This window comes from Myotis daubentonii, chromosome X, assembly GCF_963259705.1.
Source record: "Myotis daubentonii chromosome X, mMyoDau2.1, whole genome shotgun sequence".
Classification (NCBI taxonomy): Eukaryota; Metazoa; Chordata; class Mammalia; order Chiroptera; family Vespertilionidae; genus Myotis; species Myotis daubentonii.
The window spans coordinates 87156658-87178782 of record NC_081861.1 but is presented as its reverse complement, the minus strand read 5'-3'; the positions used below and the strand labels follow the sequence as shown (position 1 = coordinate 87178782).

At 41.5% G+C, this 22125-nt stretch overlaps 1 protein-coding gene and 1 pseudogene across 6 annotated transcripts in view; one reads left to right on the top strand and one right to left on the bottom strand.

Moving 5' to 3' along the window:
• PHKA1 (phosphorylase kinase regulatory subunit alpha 1) overlaps positions 1-22125 on the bottom strand; it is a 296474-nt gene that overhangs the window by 77690 nt on the left and 196659 nt on the right. For all 6 annotated transcript variants that reach the window (XM_059679280.1, XM_059679283.1, XM_059679284.1 and 3 more), the window contains 2 exons: positions 13302-13411; positions 12219-12363 (listed from right to left, as the gene is read on the bottom strand). In XM_059679280.1, the coding sequence (XP_059535263.1) occupies positions 12219-12363; positions 13302-13411 (255 nt within the window). The remainder of the gene's footprint in view (positions 1-12218; positions 12364-13301; positions 13412-22125) is intronic.
• LOC132224610 (dapper homolog 3-like) lies at positions 163-6667 on the top strand (annotated as a pseudogene).

Here is a 22125-nt window from a genome sequence, read left to right as displayed (position 1 = left end):
AAGAGAATTTTAAAACAATCTTTGTTGTTTTAACTTTTAAATAAGGGGAAGCTTTCACTTATTTCAAACCAATAGTCTGGGGTGAGGATGATACAAATTAGACACTCCACACTGACCACCTTACATTTCAACAATTCATCTGAAAGCCAGCATTACTGTAGAATGGGCAATTGGTAAGCGATGATGACCAATAGACAGAGTTCCTCAAAGACAGTCCATATCTTATTTATCATAAATATTTAGCACAGAACCTGATGGCAGAACACTTGACTTGAATGCTTTCAATAATAGCAGCAACCATTTGTTGAATGTTATGTGCCAAGAACTGTGCTAAATATTTTATATACTACTAGAGGCCTGGTGCACAAAAATTTGTGCACTTGGGGAGGTCCCTCAGCCCGGCCTGTGCCTTCTCTAAGTCTGGGACCCCTCAGGCGATGTCCACCTACTGGCTTAGGCCTGCTCCCCAGGGGATCAGGCCTAAACTGTCAGTCTGACATCCCTCTGGCAGCCCAGGAGCCTTTGGGGGATGTCCACTTGCCAGCAGGGAGTAGGCCTAAGCTGCAGTCAGACATCCTTAGCGCTGCTGAGGAGGCAGGAGAGGCTCCCGCCACCACCATTGTGCTGGCAGTCATCAGCCTGGCTTGTGGTTCAGCAGAGCTCCCCCATGTGGGAGCGCACTGACCACCAGAGGGCAGCTCCTGCATTGAGCGTCTGCCCCCTGGTGGTCAGTGTGTGTCATAGTGACCAGTCATTCTGCTGTTAGGGTCAATTTGCATATTACCCTTTTATTATATAGGATTATGCTATCTAATAAGCTTTGGTTTATGTGTGTAGGCATAAAAATATTTAGAAGACTAACAACAATTATCTGACACTACATGAAGGAGATCATATTACATATATTCTTTTGTGATCCACTTTTTGTAACGTATCCTTTGTAAAAGCTAAAAATTATTTCATAGCAGACATTTAGACCATCTTTATAATGTAAGTACACAGTAAGGAAGATCATTGTACCTACATCTATATGAATTAATTATACTATCTCCTTAGGGGAAATTCTTACAAGTAGAACTGTTAGGACAAAGGAAGCACAAAACATTTTATGAAGATTGAGAAATTGCTCACTAAAAAAGTGGAGTCAATTATATTTCCATCACTAGTATAGAAAGTGACTGTTTCCCCATACCTTTAACAATAATAGACATTAATAATTTCTTTAATCTGTATGTAGTATGTTTAAAAAGACACTTTAATTTTATTACTAGCAAGGCTGATCATGTTTTCATGTATATACTGATCATTTCCATTTCTTTTATGAATTGCCTGTTCATGTCCTTTCCCCATGTTTCTATTAAGTAATTTATCTTTTTTTTCAATCCATTGAATATGATTTCACTTGTATGTGGGATACAAAACTGAAAGAAACAAATGAACAAACAAGAAAAACAAGCAATATATGCACCCCTATGTTCATAGCAGCCCAATTTATAATAGCTAAGATTTGGAAACAGCCTAAGTGCCCATCAGCAGATGAGTGGATTAGAAAACTGTGGTACATCTACACAATGGAATACTACTCTGCTGTAAAAAAGAAAGAACTCTTACCATTTGCAACAGCAAGGATGGACCTGGAGAGCCTTATGCTAAGCGAAATAAGCCAGTCAGATAAAGATAAGTATCACATGATCTCACTCATGTGTGGAATATAATGAACAACATAAACTGATGAATTAAAACAGATCCAGAGACATAGAAGCATCAAACAGACCATGGAGCCTCAGAGGGAAGACAGAAGAGGGTGGGAGGTGGGATTAAGAGATCAACCAAGGGACTTGTATGCATGCATATAAGTATAACCAAAGGACACAGACAGTAGGGGGTGGGGAGAGGTCAGTGGGGGGGGGGGGGAGACATATGTAATACTTTCAACAATGAAAAGAAAAATTTCCAAATAGCAAAGCTATGAAGTGTTATGCATAATAAATGCTTATTTGTATGATGTCATATTAATAAAGTACAAGCATTTTCATGTCTGAAAAAAATAGAGACATACAAGCATGAACAGATTGTTGACCTGAGAGGGAAGGCTGGGTAGGATGGGTGGGAAGAGCTCAACCAATGAGCTTGTATGAATATATGCATAACCCCTGGGCACAGAAAATGGGGTGGTGGGGATTTGAGGGGGGGATGGGAGCAGGCTGGAAGAGGTTAATGGTGGAAATAGGAGGACCTATGTAATACTTTCAAAAGTAAAGATTTAGGCCAGAACAGTGTGTGCCAGTTGCTCCATCGGAGACTCCAGTGGAGTGCAGGGGGGGGGCGCGGGGGGGGGGGGGCAGGTCGTCCTGTGAGTCCCGCTGCCTTGGGCCACACCTGGGCCTCACCGCGATTCTGAGGCGGCGCCCAAGCCCGCCACCTGGCCGCCATCCCCTGACAGCCCCGCAGAGGGCCGCCTAGTGAAGGCTCAGTACATCCCGGGAGCGTAGGCGGCCACTCGGGGCCTCCCTGGACGGGCGGCCCACCGCAAAGCGCCGCCACTGAGCCCGGCCACAGCGTGGAGCAGTCCCCAACCCCGGGAGCGACCCCGGGAGCGACCCCGGGCCGCAGGCCGCCACAGATGCTTGATGGAGGCTTCGGGCCGCAGGGGCACACAAGGCCGCGGGCTCCCAAGTACTCCACCGTGGAGCGCGAGGAGCCGCAGCCTCCGAGGGGCCTTGCCGGGCCCCACACCCACGCTGATGGCGGGGTCCTGCCGCCGCTGGCGCTCCACGGCCAAGATCGACACAGCCCACGGGGCGTTGTGGCCAACCCCGCACCCCTGCTGCCGGGGTCCTGGCCCTTCCCGGTCTGCTCCTCAGCGCTGGTCACTCTACAGCTGCACAGACAGCGACTCTGAGTGCTTGGCAGGGCGCCCAGGACCCCTAGGACGCCGGAGTCCTGCGGGCAGCAAGGGAGACCGCTAAGGGGAGAGCGAATCCAGTGTCAGCAAGGGGCCTCGTGTGGCCTCAATAGCTGGTGGCCTCCACCACAGCTTCCAGGCCTGCAGGTGGTGCAGGTGGAGGGGCGCCCGCTGGCCCCGCCAAAGTCTTTGTGAAGATGAAAGCTTCCCACGCTCAAGAAAAAGATACTGAGGGTTCTCTGGAGGTCATGACTACAGTATGGGTTAGGGGGTTTGCTTGTGCTCCCCACTTCATAGCCTCTGCACCATCACACTCCCAATTACCAGGCCTTCAACACCTCCCTTCCAAAAGCCACCATTTTCTTGGCTTCCAAAGACCCTTCCTTGCTGCTCCCATCCACTGCGGTCTTGGTTGAAAAGGCTCCCCCTCCACCATAGGGAGGAATGGTGGAGGAGCCCTGATTGACCCACTTCAGCTGATAGCCCGGTTCTACAGCCCGTCGGCAAGAAAGTTCCCTTTCGCTGAACCTCACAATCTTCTTCTGTACTATGGGTGTACTATGGTATGCTGAAGGGGGAATTCAGTGTGAATTTCCCCATTTAGTAGGTGTATCGGTTAATAATGCAGATTTTGTAATCAAAGAAAACATGATAATTTCAAGAGAAACATTAAAAGTGCATTATTCAAAGTAATGTCCATCCCTAGTTATACATTTCCCCCATCTTTCAGGTAATTTGTGGATACTGTCCTAATAGAACTTTTCTTGTTTTGAGGCAAACCATTCAGAGATCCAATTTTCCACTTCTTCATACATTTTGAAGTGCTGCTCAGAAAGTGCATGTGCCATTGATCAGAACAAGTGGTAATCTGAAGGAGCAAGGTCTGGTGAATAGGGTGGGTAGGTTAATACTTCCCAGGCAAGATCTTTTAATGTGTCTTTAACTGGTTTTGAAGTGTGTGATGGTGCGTCATCATGAAGCAAAATTACTTTGCCATGTCTTCTGGCCCATTCTGGTTGTTTTATGATCAAAGCCTGGTTCAAATTGATTATTTGTTGTCAGTAGCGATCAGTTTTAACGGTTTCACCTGGTTTTAGAAGCTCATAATACACCACACCTTCCTGATCCCACCAAACGCAGAGCGTTATCTTCTTTCTGAAGCAATTTGGCCTTGCAGTTGATGTTGACGGTTGACCTGGATCAACCCATGATTTTGTGCATTTGGGATTCTCAAAATAAATCCACTTTTCATCACCAGTCACAATTCTATGCAAAAAAGACTTTCTTTTGTGCTGTTGAGGCAACATTTTACTGATGACTTTTCGGTTTTCCATTTGTCTGTTGTTCAGTTGATGGGGCACCCATGTTCCTTCCTTTAAAATCTTTCCCATTGGCACAACCACTTCAAAAATACAACTAAAAAACAAAACGAACATCATCCAGAACCACAGGAAGGCTGGCTGAGTGGAAATTCTACAACTAGAAGGAAAGAGAAAAGCACACTGAGACTCAGAGGAGGTGCAAAAGTGAAGTGCAGAGGTACAGAGGCGCACGTGGATAGGGCTGGCAACTGAGGACCAGATTGTCTTTTTCAATCGGGAGGGAGTCTCAAGCTCCCGACTGCTCTGAACTCCAGTTCCAGACGAGTCTCTGGGGACCCAGACTCATATGGGAAGAAACTGGACTGTCTGGCATTCGTTTGAACTCGAGAGCGGCTTCCTCTCAGAGGTGCTTACAGCGATACCAGGACACTGAGACACGGGACATCTTAGGGTAGGACTGAGGATCTGCCATAGCTGTTTGCTCTGCCCTGTTGATTCCCAGAGACCCTGCCCCACCCAAGCTGTGCGCAAAGGCTTTTGCATATGAAAGGCCTGGCCCTTTGCAATATGAAAATTACCTAACAAACTGCAGCTGGGTCAGAGAGACCAAGAACTTCTAAAAGAAGGCCCAAGGCCCCACAGCAGCTTGCATTCCTTCACAGCTGGGCCTCATCTGGGCACCTCCAAATCCCAAACAAAGAAGAGGAATCTGTAGATCTCTCCATAGCTCCTACTGGGTAGCCTCAGGCAGAGGCTAAATTAGCACCTCCTTAGAGATTCAAGAGCCAGTGTACCCAGTGGTCAGAGTGGGACCATCCAGATTACAACTCCTCAGATCCATAAGGGACACACTCAGGGGGGCAGACTCAGTGAGCACCAAAACCCCACTGAAGCAAGTCTTGCCCCAGAAGAGTGTCTCCAGCACATAAGTTCTCCCACTGTAGACACAGCTGATTCTCACAGCCAATTGGCCTGGAGGTCAATTCCTCCCAGTGATACCTACAACAATCAAGGCTTAACTACAATCAAGGCACAAAGCCCACAAAGGGGTGCACCAAGAGTGTCCACCTCAGGTAATTGGGGAGGCTGAGCCACTGGGCCCTATAGGACACCTAGCACACAAAGCAACTCTATCAACACAGGGAAGCATAAAAAATGCAGAGACAAAGAAAAAGATCACAAATGACAGAAATGGAGGAAAGCAAACTACTGGATATAGAGTTCAAAACCAAACTTATAAGGTTTTTCAAGAATTTTCTAGAAACCACTGATAAATTCAGTGAGACCCTCAAGAAATCTAGTAAGACCCTTGAGGATATGAAAAAGGACCAACTAGAAATTAAGCATACACTGACTGAAATAAAGAATATTATACAGAGATCCAACAACAGGCTAGAGGATCGCAAGAATCAAGTCAAAGATTTGAAATACGAAGAAGCAAAAAACACCCAACCAGAAAAGCAAAATGAAAAAAAAATCCAAAAATATGAAGATAGTGTAAGAAGCCTCTGGGACAACTTCAAGCATACCAACATCTGAATTATAGGGGTGCCAGAAGAAGAGAGAGAGCAAGATATTGAAAACCTATTTGAAGAAATAATGACAGAAACTTTCCCCTACCTGGTGGAAGAAATAGATTTACAAGTCCAGGAAGTGCAGAGAACCCCAAACAAAAGGAATCCAAAGAGGACCACACCAAGACACATCATAATTAAAATGCCAAGGGCAAAAGACAAAGAGAGAATCTTAAAAGCAGCAAGAGAAAAAAGTCAGTTACCTACAAGGGAATACCCATACGACTGTCAGCTGATTTCTCAACAGAAACTATGCAGGCCAGAAGGGAATGGCAAGAAATATTCAAAGTGATGAATAGTAAGAACCTACAACCAAGATTACTTTACCCAGCAAAGCTATAATTCAGAATTGAAGGTTAGATAAAGAGCTTCACAGATAAGAAAAAGCTGAAGGAGTTCATCACCACCAAATCAGTATTATATGAAATGCTGAAAGAAGAGGAGGAAGAAGAAAAAGGTAAAGATATAAATTATGAACAACAAATACACATCTATCAACAAGTGAATCTAAAAATCAAGTGAATAAGAAATCTAATGAACAGAGTAAATGGGTGAATATAATAGAATCAGGGGCATAGAAAGGGAGCGGACTGACTATTCTCGGGGGGGGAGGGGGGTGCAGGGTATGGGAAGAGACTGGACAAAAATCGTACACCTATGGATGAGGACAGTGGGGGGGGGTGTAAGGGCAGAGGGTGGGGTGAGAACCGGGTGGAGGGGAGCTATGGGGGAAAACAGAGGAACAATTGCAATAATCTGAACAATAAAGATTTAATTTAAAAAAGGAGTTATTTCATCTTGTTGGACTGATCCCTTTATCATTATGTAATGACTTTCTTTGTCCCATGTTATAGCCTTTGTCTTAAATTGTGTTTTGTCTGATATGAGTATTGCTACCCCAGCTTTTTTTGTTTGTTTCCATCCCTTTACATTTAGTCTGTGTTTATCTTTTGTTGTGAGATGGGTCTCTTGTAGAGGACATATATATGGATCATGCTTTCTTACCCATTGTTACTCTATTTTTTGATTACAGAATTTAGTCCATTTACATTAAAAGTGATTATCAATAGGTATGTACTTATTGCCATTTTATTGTTTATCATTATAATCCTCTTTAATTCTTCTTCTTTTTAAAGAAGTCCCTTTAGCATTTCTTGTAATACTGGTTTGTTGTTGATGAACTGCTTTAGGTTTTTCTTTTCTGGGAATCACTTTATTTCTTCTTCAATTTGAAATGATAGCCTTGCTGGGTAAAATAGTTTTGGGTGTAGGTCCTTGTTTTTCTTCACTTTGAATATTTTGTGCCAATCCTTGCTGGCCTAAAGTTTCTGTTGAGAAATCATCTGACAGTCTTATGGGAGTTTCTAGTTCTTTTTTATGGTTTCTATGTCTTTTTCATGCTTACTACTTCTTTAAGTTCTCACTGAGTTCAACCATTCTTCCCCTAAGTTCATTGAGCATCCTTAACTCCATTGTTTTGAACTCTGCCTCTAGTAGCTTGATTGCCTCCATTTAATTTCATTCTTTTTCTTGGTATTTCTATTATTTTCTTTGGGACCTGTTTTTCTACGTATTTTGGCTGCCTCTTTGCATTTGTTTCTGTGTATTAGGTAGATCTGCTATGTCTCCCAGTCCTGGTATGATGGCCTTATGTAGTAGGTGTCTTGTGGGTCTCAGTGGCACAATCTTCTTGATCACCTGAGCTAGGTGCTCCATAATTTTTCTTTTTTTGGGTTATGTGAGCCCTCCTGTTGTAGTTGTATCTTTTAAAAATTTTTTTCCCTTTATTGATTTTTTAGAGAGAGAGGAACAGGGGTAGAGAGATAGACACATCATTGAGAGAGAAACATCATTGATCAGCTGCCTTCTGCACACACCCACACCCACAATGCGGATCAAGCCCACAATCCAGGCTTGTGCCCTAACCTGGAATTGAACCAGCACTCTCTTAGTTGGACTCTTAGGAAGAACTCTGGTACAGGTCAATGTCAGATGCTGCCTGTCTGGAGCTATCAAGTGTTCCACACTTTTTGGCTACCTCTGCTGGGCCTGGGTGCACATGGGAGGGGCCATCCTATGTACCAAGATTAGCTTCCACCAGCTCTGAACCCAGGTGCAGGTCAGCAAAAGGCCTAAGGTACCTCCGGATCCACCTCTGCTTGTCAGATGCTCTGTCACCTCTTGAGGCTGCCTGGACTTAATCAAGAGCCTTCCAAAAATGTCTGTAGAGTATGGGCTGGCCACAGTACACAGTCTGCTCCACAAGATGTGAGCTTGGCTGGGTGGGGCCTCCCAGAGTTTGGAGGATGAAGCTAGTGGATCTCTTGTGGAGGAGGTGGCACTGGTCAGGTGCACAGGGGGCGGAAACAGCCTCTGCTCCAGAGTCACACAGTTCATTCTCTGCCCAAGTTGCCATTAATCCCTGAGACCACCCAAATCTTCTCAAGTGTTTCCTAAAAAAAGAGTACACCAAGAGCCCAAGCTGAGTGCAGCCTGTAGACCTTTCTGCAGGGTGTTAGCTCAGCAAGGCAGGATCAGTGAAAGTTGGAAGGACAAAGCTCGTTTAACTCCTGTTGGCGGGCAATGCCTAACTGGTGTGCAGAGGGGAGAAATGGCCCCTGTTCCACAGCCACACCACTCAGTCTCTGCCTGAGTCTTTACAAGAGCTCCCCCTAAAGGAGAAAACAGAAGGCCCAAGCTGGGTGCAGCCAGCAGAGGTTTCAGCAGGGTGTGAGTCGGCAGGGCTGGGTAACTGGGAATCTGGAGTACATGGTTAGTGGCCTGCTCCAGGCTGGTTCTGTATGAACAGGATGGCTTGACCAAGGGCAATTGATGTCTCTGGAAAGTATAGAATAGGGACCCAGCACAGGGACCTTGATAGCTGATCCTCCAGGTCTCTCCTCGTGGCCACACAACCCAGTTCTTCTCTGTGTAACTCCAGTTTTCTCTGCGTCACCTTACCTCCACCAGAGCCATGGGTGAGTGCCTGAGAATGAGATTTTGTGCACTGGCCTTTTAAGAGGGCACCTCAGGTTATAGTACACTCCTGTCTCTCCCTGTTGGACAGAATCCCCACAGGTTTTCACAGTCAGATGTTTACATGGGCACCTCTTCCCATCTCTGTTGTTCTGAGATGGGGAGCCCCAATGTGGGGTTGGACCTCTTGCTTCACAAAGAGGACCTTTGCAGCTGAGATATCCCTCTGGATTCTCAGCTTCCACAAATGAGTGCAGGGCCAGTCCTTTTTGCATTTCTGCCCTTCCTATCAGTCTCAATATGGCTTCCTCTGTAAATCCTTGGTTATAATACTTCTGTTCAGCTACTCTTCAGTTGGTTATTCAGGTTGATTGATCTATAACTTAGTTATAATTCTGGTTTGCTACTGGGAGAAGGTGAGTGTAGCTTCCACTTATTTCACAGCCACCTTGGATCTCCATTGCTTTTTTTTGTTAGCAATTGCATGATATGTCTTTACACATTCCTTTATTATCAACATGATTTTATTTTAGGGATGTCTTTTCTAACTAACATCTAAGATAGATTTTTCTCTTTTATATATTCTGGGAATCTTTGTCTTTTATATGAGAAAACAAACAGCTATTGATAATATATGCTGTGGAGATTGATAGATCTGGTACGAAGCCTGACTCTGTTCATTTACTAATTTTGTGACTCTTCACAATGAGTCACCTTCCTCATCTATAAAATAGGGCTATTAATAGTACCTACCTGAATAGGGTTGTTGTGAAGATTTCAAAATAATGCACTGAAAGCTCAGTGTCTGTCACAGAGAAAGTGTTCATTAAACATTGCAGGTATTATTTCTGTTGTTACTGCTACTTTTGTTGTGTGACCATGTACTAAGTATTAAAACTTTGTGATTTGAATCTAGATACTTAATTCTTCTTCCCAAGTTATGGCTGTGTATTTTATCCCAACTACAGTCATGTGGCACTTCATGATGGGGATATGTTCTGAGAAATGTTTTGTTAGGCAATTTCAACATTGTGTGAACATCATAGAGTGCACTTACACAAACTTAGATAGTACAACCTTCTACATACTTAGGGTACATGGTATAGCCTATTGCTCCTAGGCTACAAGCATGTATAGCATATTACTGTACAAAACAACACAAGATTAAATTAAGCACACACACACAAATGACCTAAGGCAATCAAGAGATGTGTTAAACATGAGATGTATGAGTCTGCTGCTGGAATAACATGACATACTGCTTTACAGCAAACATTTTTTTATAAGTAGAATGAGTAAAGTCTAAAATAATGATAAAATGTATAGTATAGTAAATACATGAACTGTTAACAGTCATTTATTATCATTATCAAGTATTATGTACTGTATATAAGTGTATGTGCTATACTTTTATACAATTGGCAGCACAGGTTTGTTTACACCAGCATCAGCACAAACACATAAACAATGCCTGTGCTGGTGTTACCAGGTGATAAAAATTTTTCAGCTCCATTATAATTTTCTAGGGCCACCATTGTATACATGGTCTGTCATTGACTGAAACATCATTATGTGGCACATGAGTGTATTAGGTATTTCAATTTTGAAACCTCTTTGTAACCACAAACTCAACATGCCCCTTTACAAATGACACCTTCCTATAGAATGCCTCTATCAATGACAGCATTACTTACCTAATCTGGAAATCGTATCATTATTTTTAAAAAATATATTTTTAATTGATTTTTTACAGATAGGAAGGGAGAGGGATAGAGAGTTAGAAACATCCATGAGAGAGAAACATCGATCAGCTGCCTTCTGCACACCCACTACTGGGGATGTGCCCGCAACCAAGGTACATGCCCTTGATCGGAATTGAACCTGGGACCCTTCAGTTCCCAGGTTGACACTCTATCCACTGAGCCAAGCCAGCTAGGGCATCTTAGCATTATTTTGATTCATATCTCATACTAGTTAGCCAACATCTGACTTACTGGTGTTGTTTAAAATGACTCTTGTATCCTTCTTTCCCACTATACTTTTACTACCACCAATCAAATGTATCTTCTATCACCTCATAACTAGATTAGTTTCTTTGCTATCAGATTGTCCTCACTACAGTATACTGTCATCAAATCAATATCACTTTCATCATGTCACTGATTATTCAAAAACTGACGTTTCAGAGTTTTGAGAAAAATCTGTTTTAAATATCTGCTTATTTTCAAGGTTTTCATAATATGATCCCACTTATTTATCCAATTTTGTTGATAATTATACTCCACTGCTTACTCACAAGTCAAGCTCATCCCTGTCTCCAGATCTCACTCATGGAATTTTTTCCCTCACTTAAAATACCTTTCCCTCTTACCACATGAATAGTACTCATCTGTAAAACTTATAATAAGTCCCACTTCAGTCAAGAAATTTTATTTGACAACCTGATCACCTTCGCTGTATAAAAATACTAATCTAAGGGTTTAGTGCTTCTTTATATACTGTCTTAAATTATTTTCTATTATTTTTGTGTATTAGCTTTGCTTCTCCAATTAGTTTTTACACTTTCTGAATACAATTCTAGGAACACAGTAATTATTAAATATACACTTGTTGATTGTCTTAAATAAATAAGAAAGACAAGAAGAAGGGCTACCCTACTTCTTCAACTCCTGTGCTTTTGAATCACTTTAGGAGGCGACAGCAAAATCCCTAACAGTCTGTCTGAACTTGGAATGATTTATGACAAGGGGTTCTTCTCTAATGAAAAGGAATTCTATGTACTTTGGCAGTACAAATAGGCTTTTGGAAGCAACTATAGAGACTCAGAAAGGAAGCAGTGCTTCAGCATTGACTGTAGTCCTTCAGGAACTGAGAACAATAAAGCTTATCTCCTAGTTTTAAGTGAGTAATGTTAGGAAGCCCAGACAATAAAGGAAAGATAAACTGAAAGCCTTTTCATTTTTCCCTGCTAGATTTTACTGGTTCAGTTAAATAAGCCTTGGAGGGAGATGTGTGGGAATTTATCTCCAAAATCTTGATGCTTCACTGGAGTTATACAGATGCATAATGTAGTATTACTGTAAATGAATTGTACTTATAAAGTTTCTGAAAATTGACCTAGAAACCAATTATCTGAAGTTGCCTCCAACCAAGTTATTTTATTACATTTAAAAAAATTATAGCTCTCAAACTACCTGAAATAATCTTATGTATTAGTTTATTTGTTATGTATTTATTATAAAACATAAGGTCCTCATCTGCCTTATTTACTTCATGTATCCCAGTCCTTAGAAAATTTCCTGGCACAAAGTAGAAGCTAATATATAACTGCTGAAATAATAAATGATAATAAGTAGCTCTTCAGTGACTCCAGGACTTTAAAGGTCTAACCACATGACTTATTCCAAATAAACATTTATTCCATGCTTCATACAACCTTACCAAGCATGGTGTGTGAGATGGGAAAGGTGATGGTGGGCTGTCCTGTCATCCTCCAGCGGCTACAGAGATAGGAGAGGTCTGTTCTAAGCATTTCCACTATCATATTGTTGTCCAGAGCCAAGTAGAACTGTTGCTGGTCTATAAACTGAAAAAATAAAAATAATAGCTCAGAATAGTTTACTCTCATAACTATCAAATAAAGCAATTTTAAACCAATCTCATATTCAAAAGGGCATATATAATGTCATAAAGGCAACAATACCTCCAAATGTAATTCTTAATTCTTCTGGCAGTCCAATGACACATATGATAATTTTTATATTTTACAGTGTGTTATAATTTACAAAGTGTTTTCAAGTACACAATTATATTTGTGTAACAACCCAGTAAGGGCTTTTCTTCTTTTAATAGATAAAAATAAGGCCAAAGAGACATTAAGTAGATTAGCAGTTATATAGCTAGCAAATGGCAAGGTTAAAAGTATAACTTATGATCCAATATTTTTTGTCTATATCTCAGCTGCACTAATTCAGATGTCAGATGACAAATGGAGAGCTTAAGCTTTCTTTCCAGAAAGTGGTTTCTCCTCCTCATATACACAAATAATTGGGCTTACTATTATAATGTGGCTAATAAACATCAGGGAAACAATCATGGCTAAAACAGTATTGACATTTTTGTTTAGAAGAGGATATCAAAGATCTCCAGGCTTGTTAAGAGCCCCACCTCCCAAAAGAGAACACATAATTTGGTAGCTGAATAAAAAGACTACATTTTGTTTATAAAGGATAAATACAAATAAAAAGTAAGAAGTACTTTTTAAAATACTCAAACATCTGTAAAATATCTAGTCACTATTTCTGCAATACCCAGGACTACTCTTGGTAGCCATAATCACTTGGCATAACTCTGTGCTAGAAATTCATTTCAGTACAACTCAACAAGTATTTACTGAGCAACTTAATATGTACAGGGCCTGTGGATCTTTGACACTTGTCCAAACTCCAGTAAATACTTTATTTCTGTAATGATTCTCTCTTATCTCCATTCATCTCTATGCATGGTAAAACTCATTCCACACACCTGTGGAGTGAAGGTAAAGATAGTTTTCCGAATGTCGTAGAGTTTTGAAGTTCCAAGGACTCCCATGTGTCTGTAGGGTCGGCCACTGAGTTTCATTCTACTATTACACCCTGAGATAGAATTTTAAAAAGGTCAAGATATTTATAGTGCACAAATCCAATCAGCAAACGTTTTTTGTATTAGTTAACACTTTCTCATTGAACAAATTAAGTTCTGTATATCAAAGTTAGTGTTCAGGTCATATGCAGGACCATACTAAGCACTGTAGGGATCTTAACGAACTTTATGCTGTTCTAAAGAATCCACACCATCATCATTTACACATGAGAGACAAGAATGCACATAAAATTAATAGTCTAGGAATAATAGAATTCTATTACCAAATGTCATAAATTAAATTTATTTAAAGCCCATAAAAAGTGCAAAAGATTACTGGTTATCTAACTTTTAAATGTAAACTATGCCTCAACAAAGCTGAACAAAAACCTCATCAACTTAAAGATGGCAAGCTAGTCTGTTTGATGCTTCTATGTCTCTGGATCTATTTTTCCTCATCAGTTTATGTTGTTCATTATATTCTCCATATGAGGGAGATCATGTGATATATATCTTTATCTGACAAACCCCAGAGGGAAGGCAAGGGAGGGTGGGCAGTGGGAAGAGCTCAACCAGTAAACTTGTATGCATATATTCATAACCATGGACACAGACAATAGGGGGGTGGGGTGGGGGCAAGGGGCAGGCTGGGAGAGGTCAATGGAGGGAAAAGGGAACATATGTAATGCTTTCAACAATAAAGAATTAAAAAATAAATAAAGATGGCATGCTAAACTGAGTAACAGAAATAGAGTATATCTTGATCTCCTTCAATGACATAGTACTGAAAATTAGCAGCTGAGAAAATGGCTACTGAATAGGCAGCCGTGTCGTGGACCTCCTCCTAGGGCCAGACCAGAAAAGCAAATAAATAAGAGAACATCCACCCTAAATTAACATATTAGACACAGCTGGGGAGACAATTTTCAATAAGGAAGGGCAGAGGATGCCTAGAGAATGCCACTTTCCAGCCATAACTCATGTGGAACCACAACCGTAACCCAGCGGTGAGTGGCCTAGTACCTCTGGGCAGGCTTTAGATCCCCATTTACATCACTGGATAAACCCTCAAAGAAAATCAACAAAGAAACAGGAACCCTAAATGACTCACTAGATGAGATGGACTTAATATCTTAAGAACATTTCACCCGAAAGCCACAGAATATACATTCTTCTCAAGCACACATGGGATGTTTTCAAAGATAGATCACATATTGGTACACTGGCTAAATCTCTTCAAATTCAAGAAGACTGAACTCAAATCAAGCATCTTCTCAGATTCCAATAGCATAATATTAGAAATAAACTACAATAAAAAATAGTAAAAAAATTTCAAACACTTGGAGGCTAAATAGCATGTTATTAAACCATTATTGGGTTACCAAAGAGATCAAAGAAGAAATGAAAAACATCCTGGATTAAGTGATTTTTTTCTCTCAATTTGATTATGTGATGTATTACATTTATTGATTTGCGGATATTGTACCATCCTTGCATCCCCAGAATAAATCCCACTTGGTCATGGTGTATGATCTTTCTAATGTAATGCTGGATTTGATTTGCTAGAATTTTGTAGAGGATTTTAGCATCTATGTTCATCAGAGATATTGGCCTGTAATTCTCTCTCTGTGTAGTGTCTTTATTTGGTTTGGGGGTTAGGGTAATGCTGGCTTCATAGAAGGAAATTGGGAGTGTTCCTTCATCTTGAATTTTTTGGAATAGTCTGAGGAGGATAGGTTTTAGTTCTTCTTTGAATGTTTGGTAAAACTCCCCTGTGAAGCCATCTGGCCCAGGGCTTTTGTTTGCTGGAAGTTTTTTGATTACTGCTTCAATTTCCTCCATATTTATCAGCCTATACAGACTTTTTTATTCTTCCTGATTAAGTTTTGGAAGGTTGTATTTTTCTAGAAATATGTGCATTTCTTCTAGGTTGATCAGTTTGTTGGAATAGAGTTGCTCATAGTATATTTGGGTCCTCACTCTTTGCTTCTTGGTGAGCCTGGCTAGAGGTTCATCAATCTTGTTTATCCTTTCAAAACATCAGCTCTGGGTTTCATTCATTGTTTTTATTGTTTTGGTTTTTTTTTTTTTTTTTGGTCTATATGCCATTTATTTCTGCTCTAATCTTTATTATTTCCTTCCTTATGCTCACTCTAAGCTTTCATGTTGCTCTATTTCTAATTCTTTAAGTTGTAGAGTTAGATAGCATATTACATTTTTCTTGTTTTTGTTTTTTGAGGTAGGCCTGTAATGCTATTAACTTTCCTCTCAGGGCTGCTTTGACTGTTTCCCATAGATGTGGGGTTGTTGTGTTTTAATTGTCATTTATTTCCAGGATGTTTTTTATTTCTTCTTTGATCTCTTTGGTAACCCAATCATTGTTTAATAACATGCTATTTGGCCTCCAAGTGTTTGATTTTTTATTGCTTTAATTGTAGTTGATTTCTAATATTATCCCATTGTGCTTTGAAAATGTCCCATGTGCACTTGAGAAGAATGTATATTCTGTAGCTTTGGAGTGAAATGTTCTGAAGATGTCGATTAGTTCAATCTGATCCAGTGAGTGAGTCATTTAGGACTGTTGTTGCTTTGCTGATTGTTTGTCTAGAGCAGTGGTCTGCAAATTGCAACTCGGCAAACTGTGGCTCGCGAGCCACATGCGGCTCTTTGGACCCTTGAGTGTGGCTCTTCCACAAAATACCGACTTCTGCACATGGGCCACGAAGTTTCAATTGCACTGTACGTGCGCGCCCAACATGGTATTTTGTGGAAGAGCCACACTCAAGGGGCCAAAGAGCCACATGTGGCTCATGAGCTGTGGTTTGCCAACAACTGGTCTAGAGGATTTATTCAGTGATGTCAATGGGGTATTAAAGTCCCCCACTAAGATTGTATTGCTGTCGACCTCTCCCTTGATATCTTCCAAAAGTTTTTTTATGTATTTGAGTACTCCTGCATTGGGTGCATATATTTTTACCAGAGTTATATCCTCTTCTTGTATCAATCCCTTTAGTATTATGAAGTAGCCCCCCTTCTCTCTTGTTATGGCCTTCTCTCCAAGGTCTATTTTGTCAGATATAAGTATTGCTACCCCAGCTTTTTTTCGTTTCCATTTGCCTGGAAAATATTTTTCCATCCTTTCACTTTCAGTCTGTGTGAGTACCTTGTTCTGAGTTGGATCTCTTGTAGACAGCATATATATGGGTCATGTTTTCTTATCCATTCAGCCATTCTATTTCTTTTGATTGGTGCATTTAGTCCATTTACGTTTAAAGTTATTGATAGCTACTTGTTTGTAGCCATTTTTATTGGTTTTTTTCTAGTAATATTCTTTTTTTTTAATCTTTAATTTCATTATTGGTTAGGGTATTACAAATATGTCCTCATCCTCCCGTTAACCCCCAACCTCCCCCCCACACTCATGCTCTCATCCCCCTGTTGTTTGTGGCCACTTTTATTGTTTATCCCTGTGTTCCTTCTTCCCTTTCTATTTCTTCTTTTTTATTTTTATTTAAATTCTTTATTGTTTGAAGTATTACATAAGTCTTCTTTTTCCCCATTGACAACCCCCGGATGCCCCCCCCCACCCAGCAAATGCCCTCACTCCCCCATCCCCCATCTGTGTCCATTGGTTATGTTCATATGCATGCATACAAGTCCGTTGGTTGATCTCTTATCCCCTCAACCCCCACATTCCTTCATAGGTTGGACAGTCTGTACGAAGCTTCAGTGACTCTGGTTCTACTTTTGTTCATCAGCTTATTTTGTTCATTATATTCCAGAAATGAGTGAGATCATGTGATATTTATCTTTCTCCAACTGGCTTATTTTGCTTAGCATATTGCTTTCCAGTTCCATCCATGCTGTGACAAATGGTAAGAATTCCTTCTTTTTTACAGCAGTGTAGTATTCCATTAGAATATAATCCTAGAAGAGGTATTACTGGGTCAAGTGGCAGTTCCAATTTTATTTTTTTGAAGAAATGCCATTCTGTTTTCCAAAGTGGCATTTTGATTGGAGCATTTTATACATTTACATTCAATGTTATTATTGATAGGTGCTTGTTTGTAGCCATTTCTATTCTTTATGCCTCTGTTCCTTCCTCCCTTCCTATTTCTTTTTACAGCATTCCCTTTAGCATTTCTTGCATTGCTGGCTTGGTAGTGATAAACTCCCTTAGCCTTTTTTTGTCTGTGAAGCTCCTGATTTCCCTTTCAATTTTGATTGATAGCCTCCCTGGATAGAGTATTCTTGTATTCAGTCCTCTGCTTTGCATCACTTTGTATACTTCATTCCATTCCCTTCTAACCTGATGTGTTTCTGTTGAGAAATCATTTGATAATCTGATGGGGGATCCTGTGTAGGTAAATCTGTCTCTCTTTTGCAGTCTTTAAGATTCTCTCTTTATCAGAGAATCTTAAAAGCAGCAGGAGAAAGAAACCCAGTTACCTACAAGGGAATACCCATACGACTGTCAGCTGATTTCTTAACAGAAACTTTGCAGGCCAGAAGGGAGTGGCAAGAAATATTCAAAGTGATGAATACCAAGAACCTACAACCAAGATTACTTTATCCAGCAAAGCTATAATTCAGAATTGAAGGTCAGATAAAGAGCTTCACAGATAAGAAAAAGCTAAAGGAGTTCATCACCACCAAACCAGTATTATATGAAATGCTGAAAAGTATCCTTTAAGAAGAGGAAGAAGAAGAAAATGGTAAAGATACAAATTATGAACAAATATGCATCTATCAACAAGTGAATCTAAGAATCAAGTGAATAAATAATCTGATGTACAGAATGAACTGGTGATTATAATAGAATCAGGGACACAGAAAGGGAATGGACTGACTATTCTTGGGGGGGAAAGGGGTGTGGGAGGTGCGGGAAGAGACTGGACAAAAATCGTGCACCTATGGATGAGGACAGTGGGTGGGGAGTGAGGGCGGAGGGTGGGGCGGGAACTGGGAGGAGGGGAATTATGGGGGGAAAAAAGGGGAACAAATGTAATAATCTGAACAATAAAGATTTAATTAAAAGAAAGAGAAAGTCACAAAAATCATTTAGAAAACTAAACACTAAGTGGGTATTATATACTAAAAAAAAAAGATTATCTCTTAATCATTAACGTTTGCCATAGTACTTATGATGTGTCTTGGTGTGGGTCTTTTGGGGTTCATCTTGCCTGGGACTCTGTACTTGTGTGACTTTTTTTCTTCCCCATATCAGGGAGGTTTTCTGTCATTATTTCTTCAAATATGTTCTCAAATCCTTGCTCCGCCTTTTGTCCTTCTGGCACCCTTATTATACGTAAGTTACTTCATTTCATCTTGTCCCAAAACTCCCTTAGGCTCTCTTCCTGCTTTTTTTTCCAGTTGCTTTTCAGATTGGGCCTGTTTCTCTACCTTTTCTTGTAACTCACTAATTCGGTTATACACTTCTTCTAGTCTACTGTTGAAACTTTCTATCACGTTTTTTATTGTAGCTATATTACTTTGAATTTCTTCCTGATATTTGCATAAGTTGTTGATTGTCCTGTCCATCACGTTATTAACTGTATGTCCATTACTCTAAATTCTTTTTCTGACATATTGCATGCTTCTGTTTCATTTAGTTCCTGGGGCGGGGGGGGGGGGGCGGGATTCTCTTTTTCTTTCCTTTGGGGATTGTTTCGTTGTCCTCCCATTCTTGCTATCACCATAAGGTCCAAGTTTTGAGTTGTGGGGGCCTGAGCTCAGACACTGAGATTTGTGGCTGCCGTGGTTCAGCAGCAGCTGAGCTCACCGAGAATCAGAGTCTCGGCCACTTAGTGTGACCTTGAGTGTGTGCTATGAATTAGGGTCCCCACACACGCACTGAAAATCGGAGTCACTGGTGCTTGGTATGGCTTTGTGCACACACCTAGAATAAGGGTCCCCACACGCACGTGCTGAGAAACAGAGTCCCTGTGTGCATGCACCAATAATCAGAGTACCCAAGCAAGCACCGGGAATCAGAGTCCCCGTGTGCATTCACTGAGAATCAGAGTCTATGTCGCTCGCTGAGGCCTCGTGCACACTTGAAGAATCAGTGTCCCCATGCGTGCACGACGAAAAACATGAGTCCCCACGTGCGTGTGCCGAGAATCAAAGTCACTGATGCTCAGTGAGGCCTTGTGCATGTGCCAAGACTGGTCTGCACATGCACTGAGCATCAATCCACATGTGTGCCGATAACAGAGTCCCTGTGTGCACACACAATGAGGAACACAGAATCAAAGTCACTGGCGTTCAGTGCAGCCTCGTGTGCATGCCAAGAATCAATTGGCACGTGTGCAGCAACAATCAGAGTCCCCGTGTGTGTGCTTGGCGAGAAACAGTCTATGCATGCACGTGCCGAGAATCAAAGTTACTAGTGCTCAGGGTGTCTGTGCGCACTCCAAGAATCAGTCTGCACGCGCACATGCAGATAATCAGAGTCCCTGGCCTGCTAGGGGGGCTGGGTTGCACAGCTGTCCTGTGTCAGGGGAGGCCCGCTCGAGTGCCATGGGTTGAGTAGGCTCAATACTGTTGCTGTGTGCAATGAGAAAGAGAGTCCCCGTGTGCACGAGCCAAGAATCAAATTCATTAGCATTCAGTTCAGCCTCGAGCGTGTGCCGAGAATCAGAGTCCCCGACTTGCAAGGTGGGCTGGGCTACACAACCATCTTGTATTGGTGGTAGGCCTGCTTGCACTGTGGGTTGCGCAGGCCCTATGCCACTACAGCGGGCTGTCTGGGAGGGGGGTGTGCTCTGTGACTCACAGAAATCTGTGACCGGAATGTCTGGAGTCTCGGTGTCCTTGGGTCTGTAGCTGTGGTAGCAGGGCTTTGTCTAGAGTGCCTGTAGGGTCCCAGTTTGCCTCTGGGGCCAGTCTGGGTGGTGGTGAGGCTAGAATCCTAGTCACAGCAGTTCTGCCCTTCAAGATGGCGTGGTTTCTGTGCCAGTGCCTGGCTGCCCAGGAGTGTTTGCAGTGGCACTGGAGTTTTGCAGTCTAAGACTGCTTGGTCAGCCAGCCCCCAAAAGTCCTGCAAGATTTAACTCTCTCTCTCTCTCTCTCTCTCTCTCTCTCTCTCTCTCTCTCTCACACACACACACACACACTCCGGAGATGTCTACATAGTCCCCTTTCGCTCCCTCACTCTCTCTCTCCCTGCCATCTTGTTGGGGGCCATCTTCAGTAGGTTTATTTTATTTTTTTAACTAATTTTAAAATTTTATTTATTTATTTACTTATTTATTTTTTAATTAAATCTTTATTGTTCAGATTATTACAGTTGTTCCTCTTTTCCCCCCCATAGCTCCCCTCCACCCGGTTCCCACCCCCCCCCGCCGTCACCCCCCCCCACTGTCCTCATCCATAGTGTACGATTTTTGTCCAGTCTCTGCCCACACCCTCCACACCCCTCCCCCCCCCCGAGAATAGTGAGTCCGCTCCCTTTCTATGCCCGTGATTCTATTATATTCACCAGTTTATTCTGTTCATCATATTTCTTATTCACTTGATTTTTAGATTCACTTGTTGATAGATGTGTATTGTTCATAATTTGTATCTTTACCTTTTTCTTATTCTTCCTCTTCTTAAAGGATACTTTTCAGCATTTCATATAATACTGGTTTGGTGGTGATGAACTCCTTTAGCTTTTTCTTATCTGTGAAGCTCTTTATCTGACCTTCAATTCTGAATTATAGCTTTGCTGGGTAGAGTAATTTTGGTTGTAGGTTCTTGGTATTCATCACTTTGAATATTTCTTGCCACTCCCTTCTGGCCTGCATAATTTCTGTTGAGAAATCAGCTGACAATCGTATGGGTACTCCCTTGTAGGTAACTGACTGTCTTTCTCTTGCTGCTTTTAAGATTCTCTCTTTGTCTTTTGCCCTTGGCATTTTAATTATGATGTGTCTTGGTGTTTTCCTCTTTGGATTCCTTTTGTTTGGGGTTCTCTGCACTTCCTGGACTTGTAAGTCTATTTGTTTCACCCGGTAGGGGAAGATTTCTGTCATTATTTCTTCAAATAGGTTTTCAATATCTTGCTCTCTCTCTTCTTCTGGCACCCCTATAATTCAGATGTTGGTAAGCTTGAAGTTTTCCCAGAGGCTCCTTACACTATCTTCATATTTTTGGATTCTTATTTCTTTTTGCTTTCCCGGTTGGGTGTTTTTTACTTCTTCGTACTTCAAATCTTTGACTTGATTCTTGCGATCCTCTAGTCTGCTGTTGGATCTCTGTATAATATTCTTTATTTCAGTCAGTGTATGCTTAATTTCTAGTTGGTCCTTTTTTATATCCTCGAGGGTCTCACTAGACTTATTGAGGGTCTTACTAACTTTATTGGCGGTCTCACTAGACTTACTGAGGGTCTTACTAAATTTATCGGCAGTTTCTAGAAAGTTCTTGAAAAACCTTAAAAGTGTGGTTTTGAACTCTATACCCAGTAGTTTGCTTTCCTCCATTTCTGTAATTTGTGACCTGTTTCTTTGTCTCTGCATTTTGGCTGCTTTCCTGTGTTGATAGAGTGGTTTTCTGTGCTAGGTGTCCTATAGGGCCCAGTAGCTCAGCCTCCCCAATTACCTGAGGTGGAAACCCTTGGTGCACCCCTTTGTGGGCTGTGTGCACAGTCTTGTTGTAGTTAAGCCTTGATTGTAGTTAGTATCACTGGGAGGAATTGACCTCCAGGCCAATTGGCTGTGAAAATCAGCTGTGTCTACAGTGG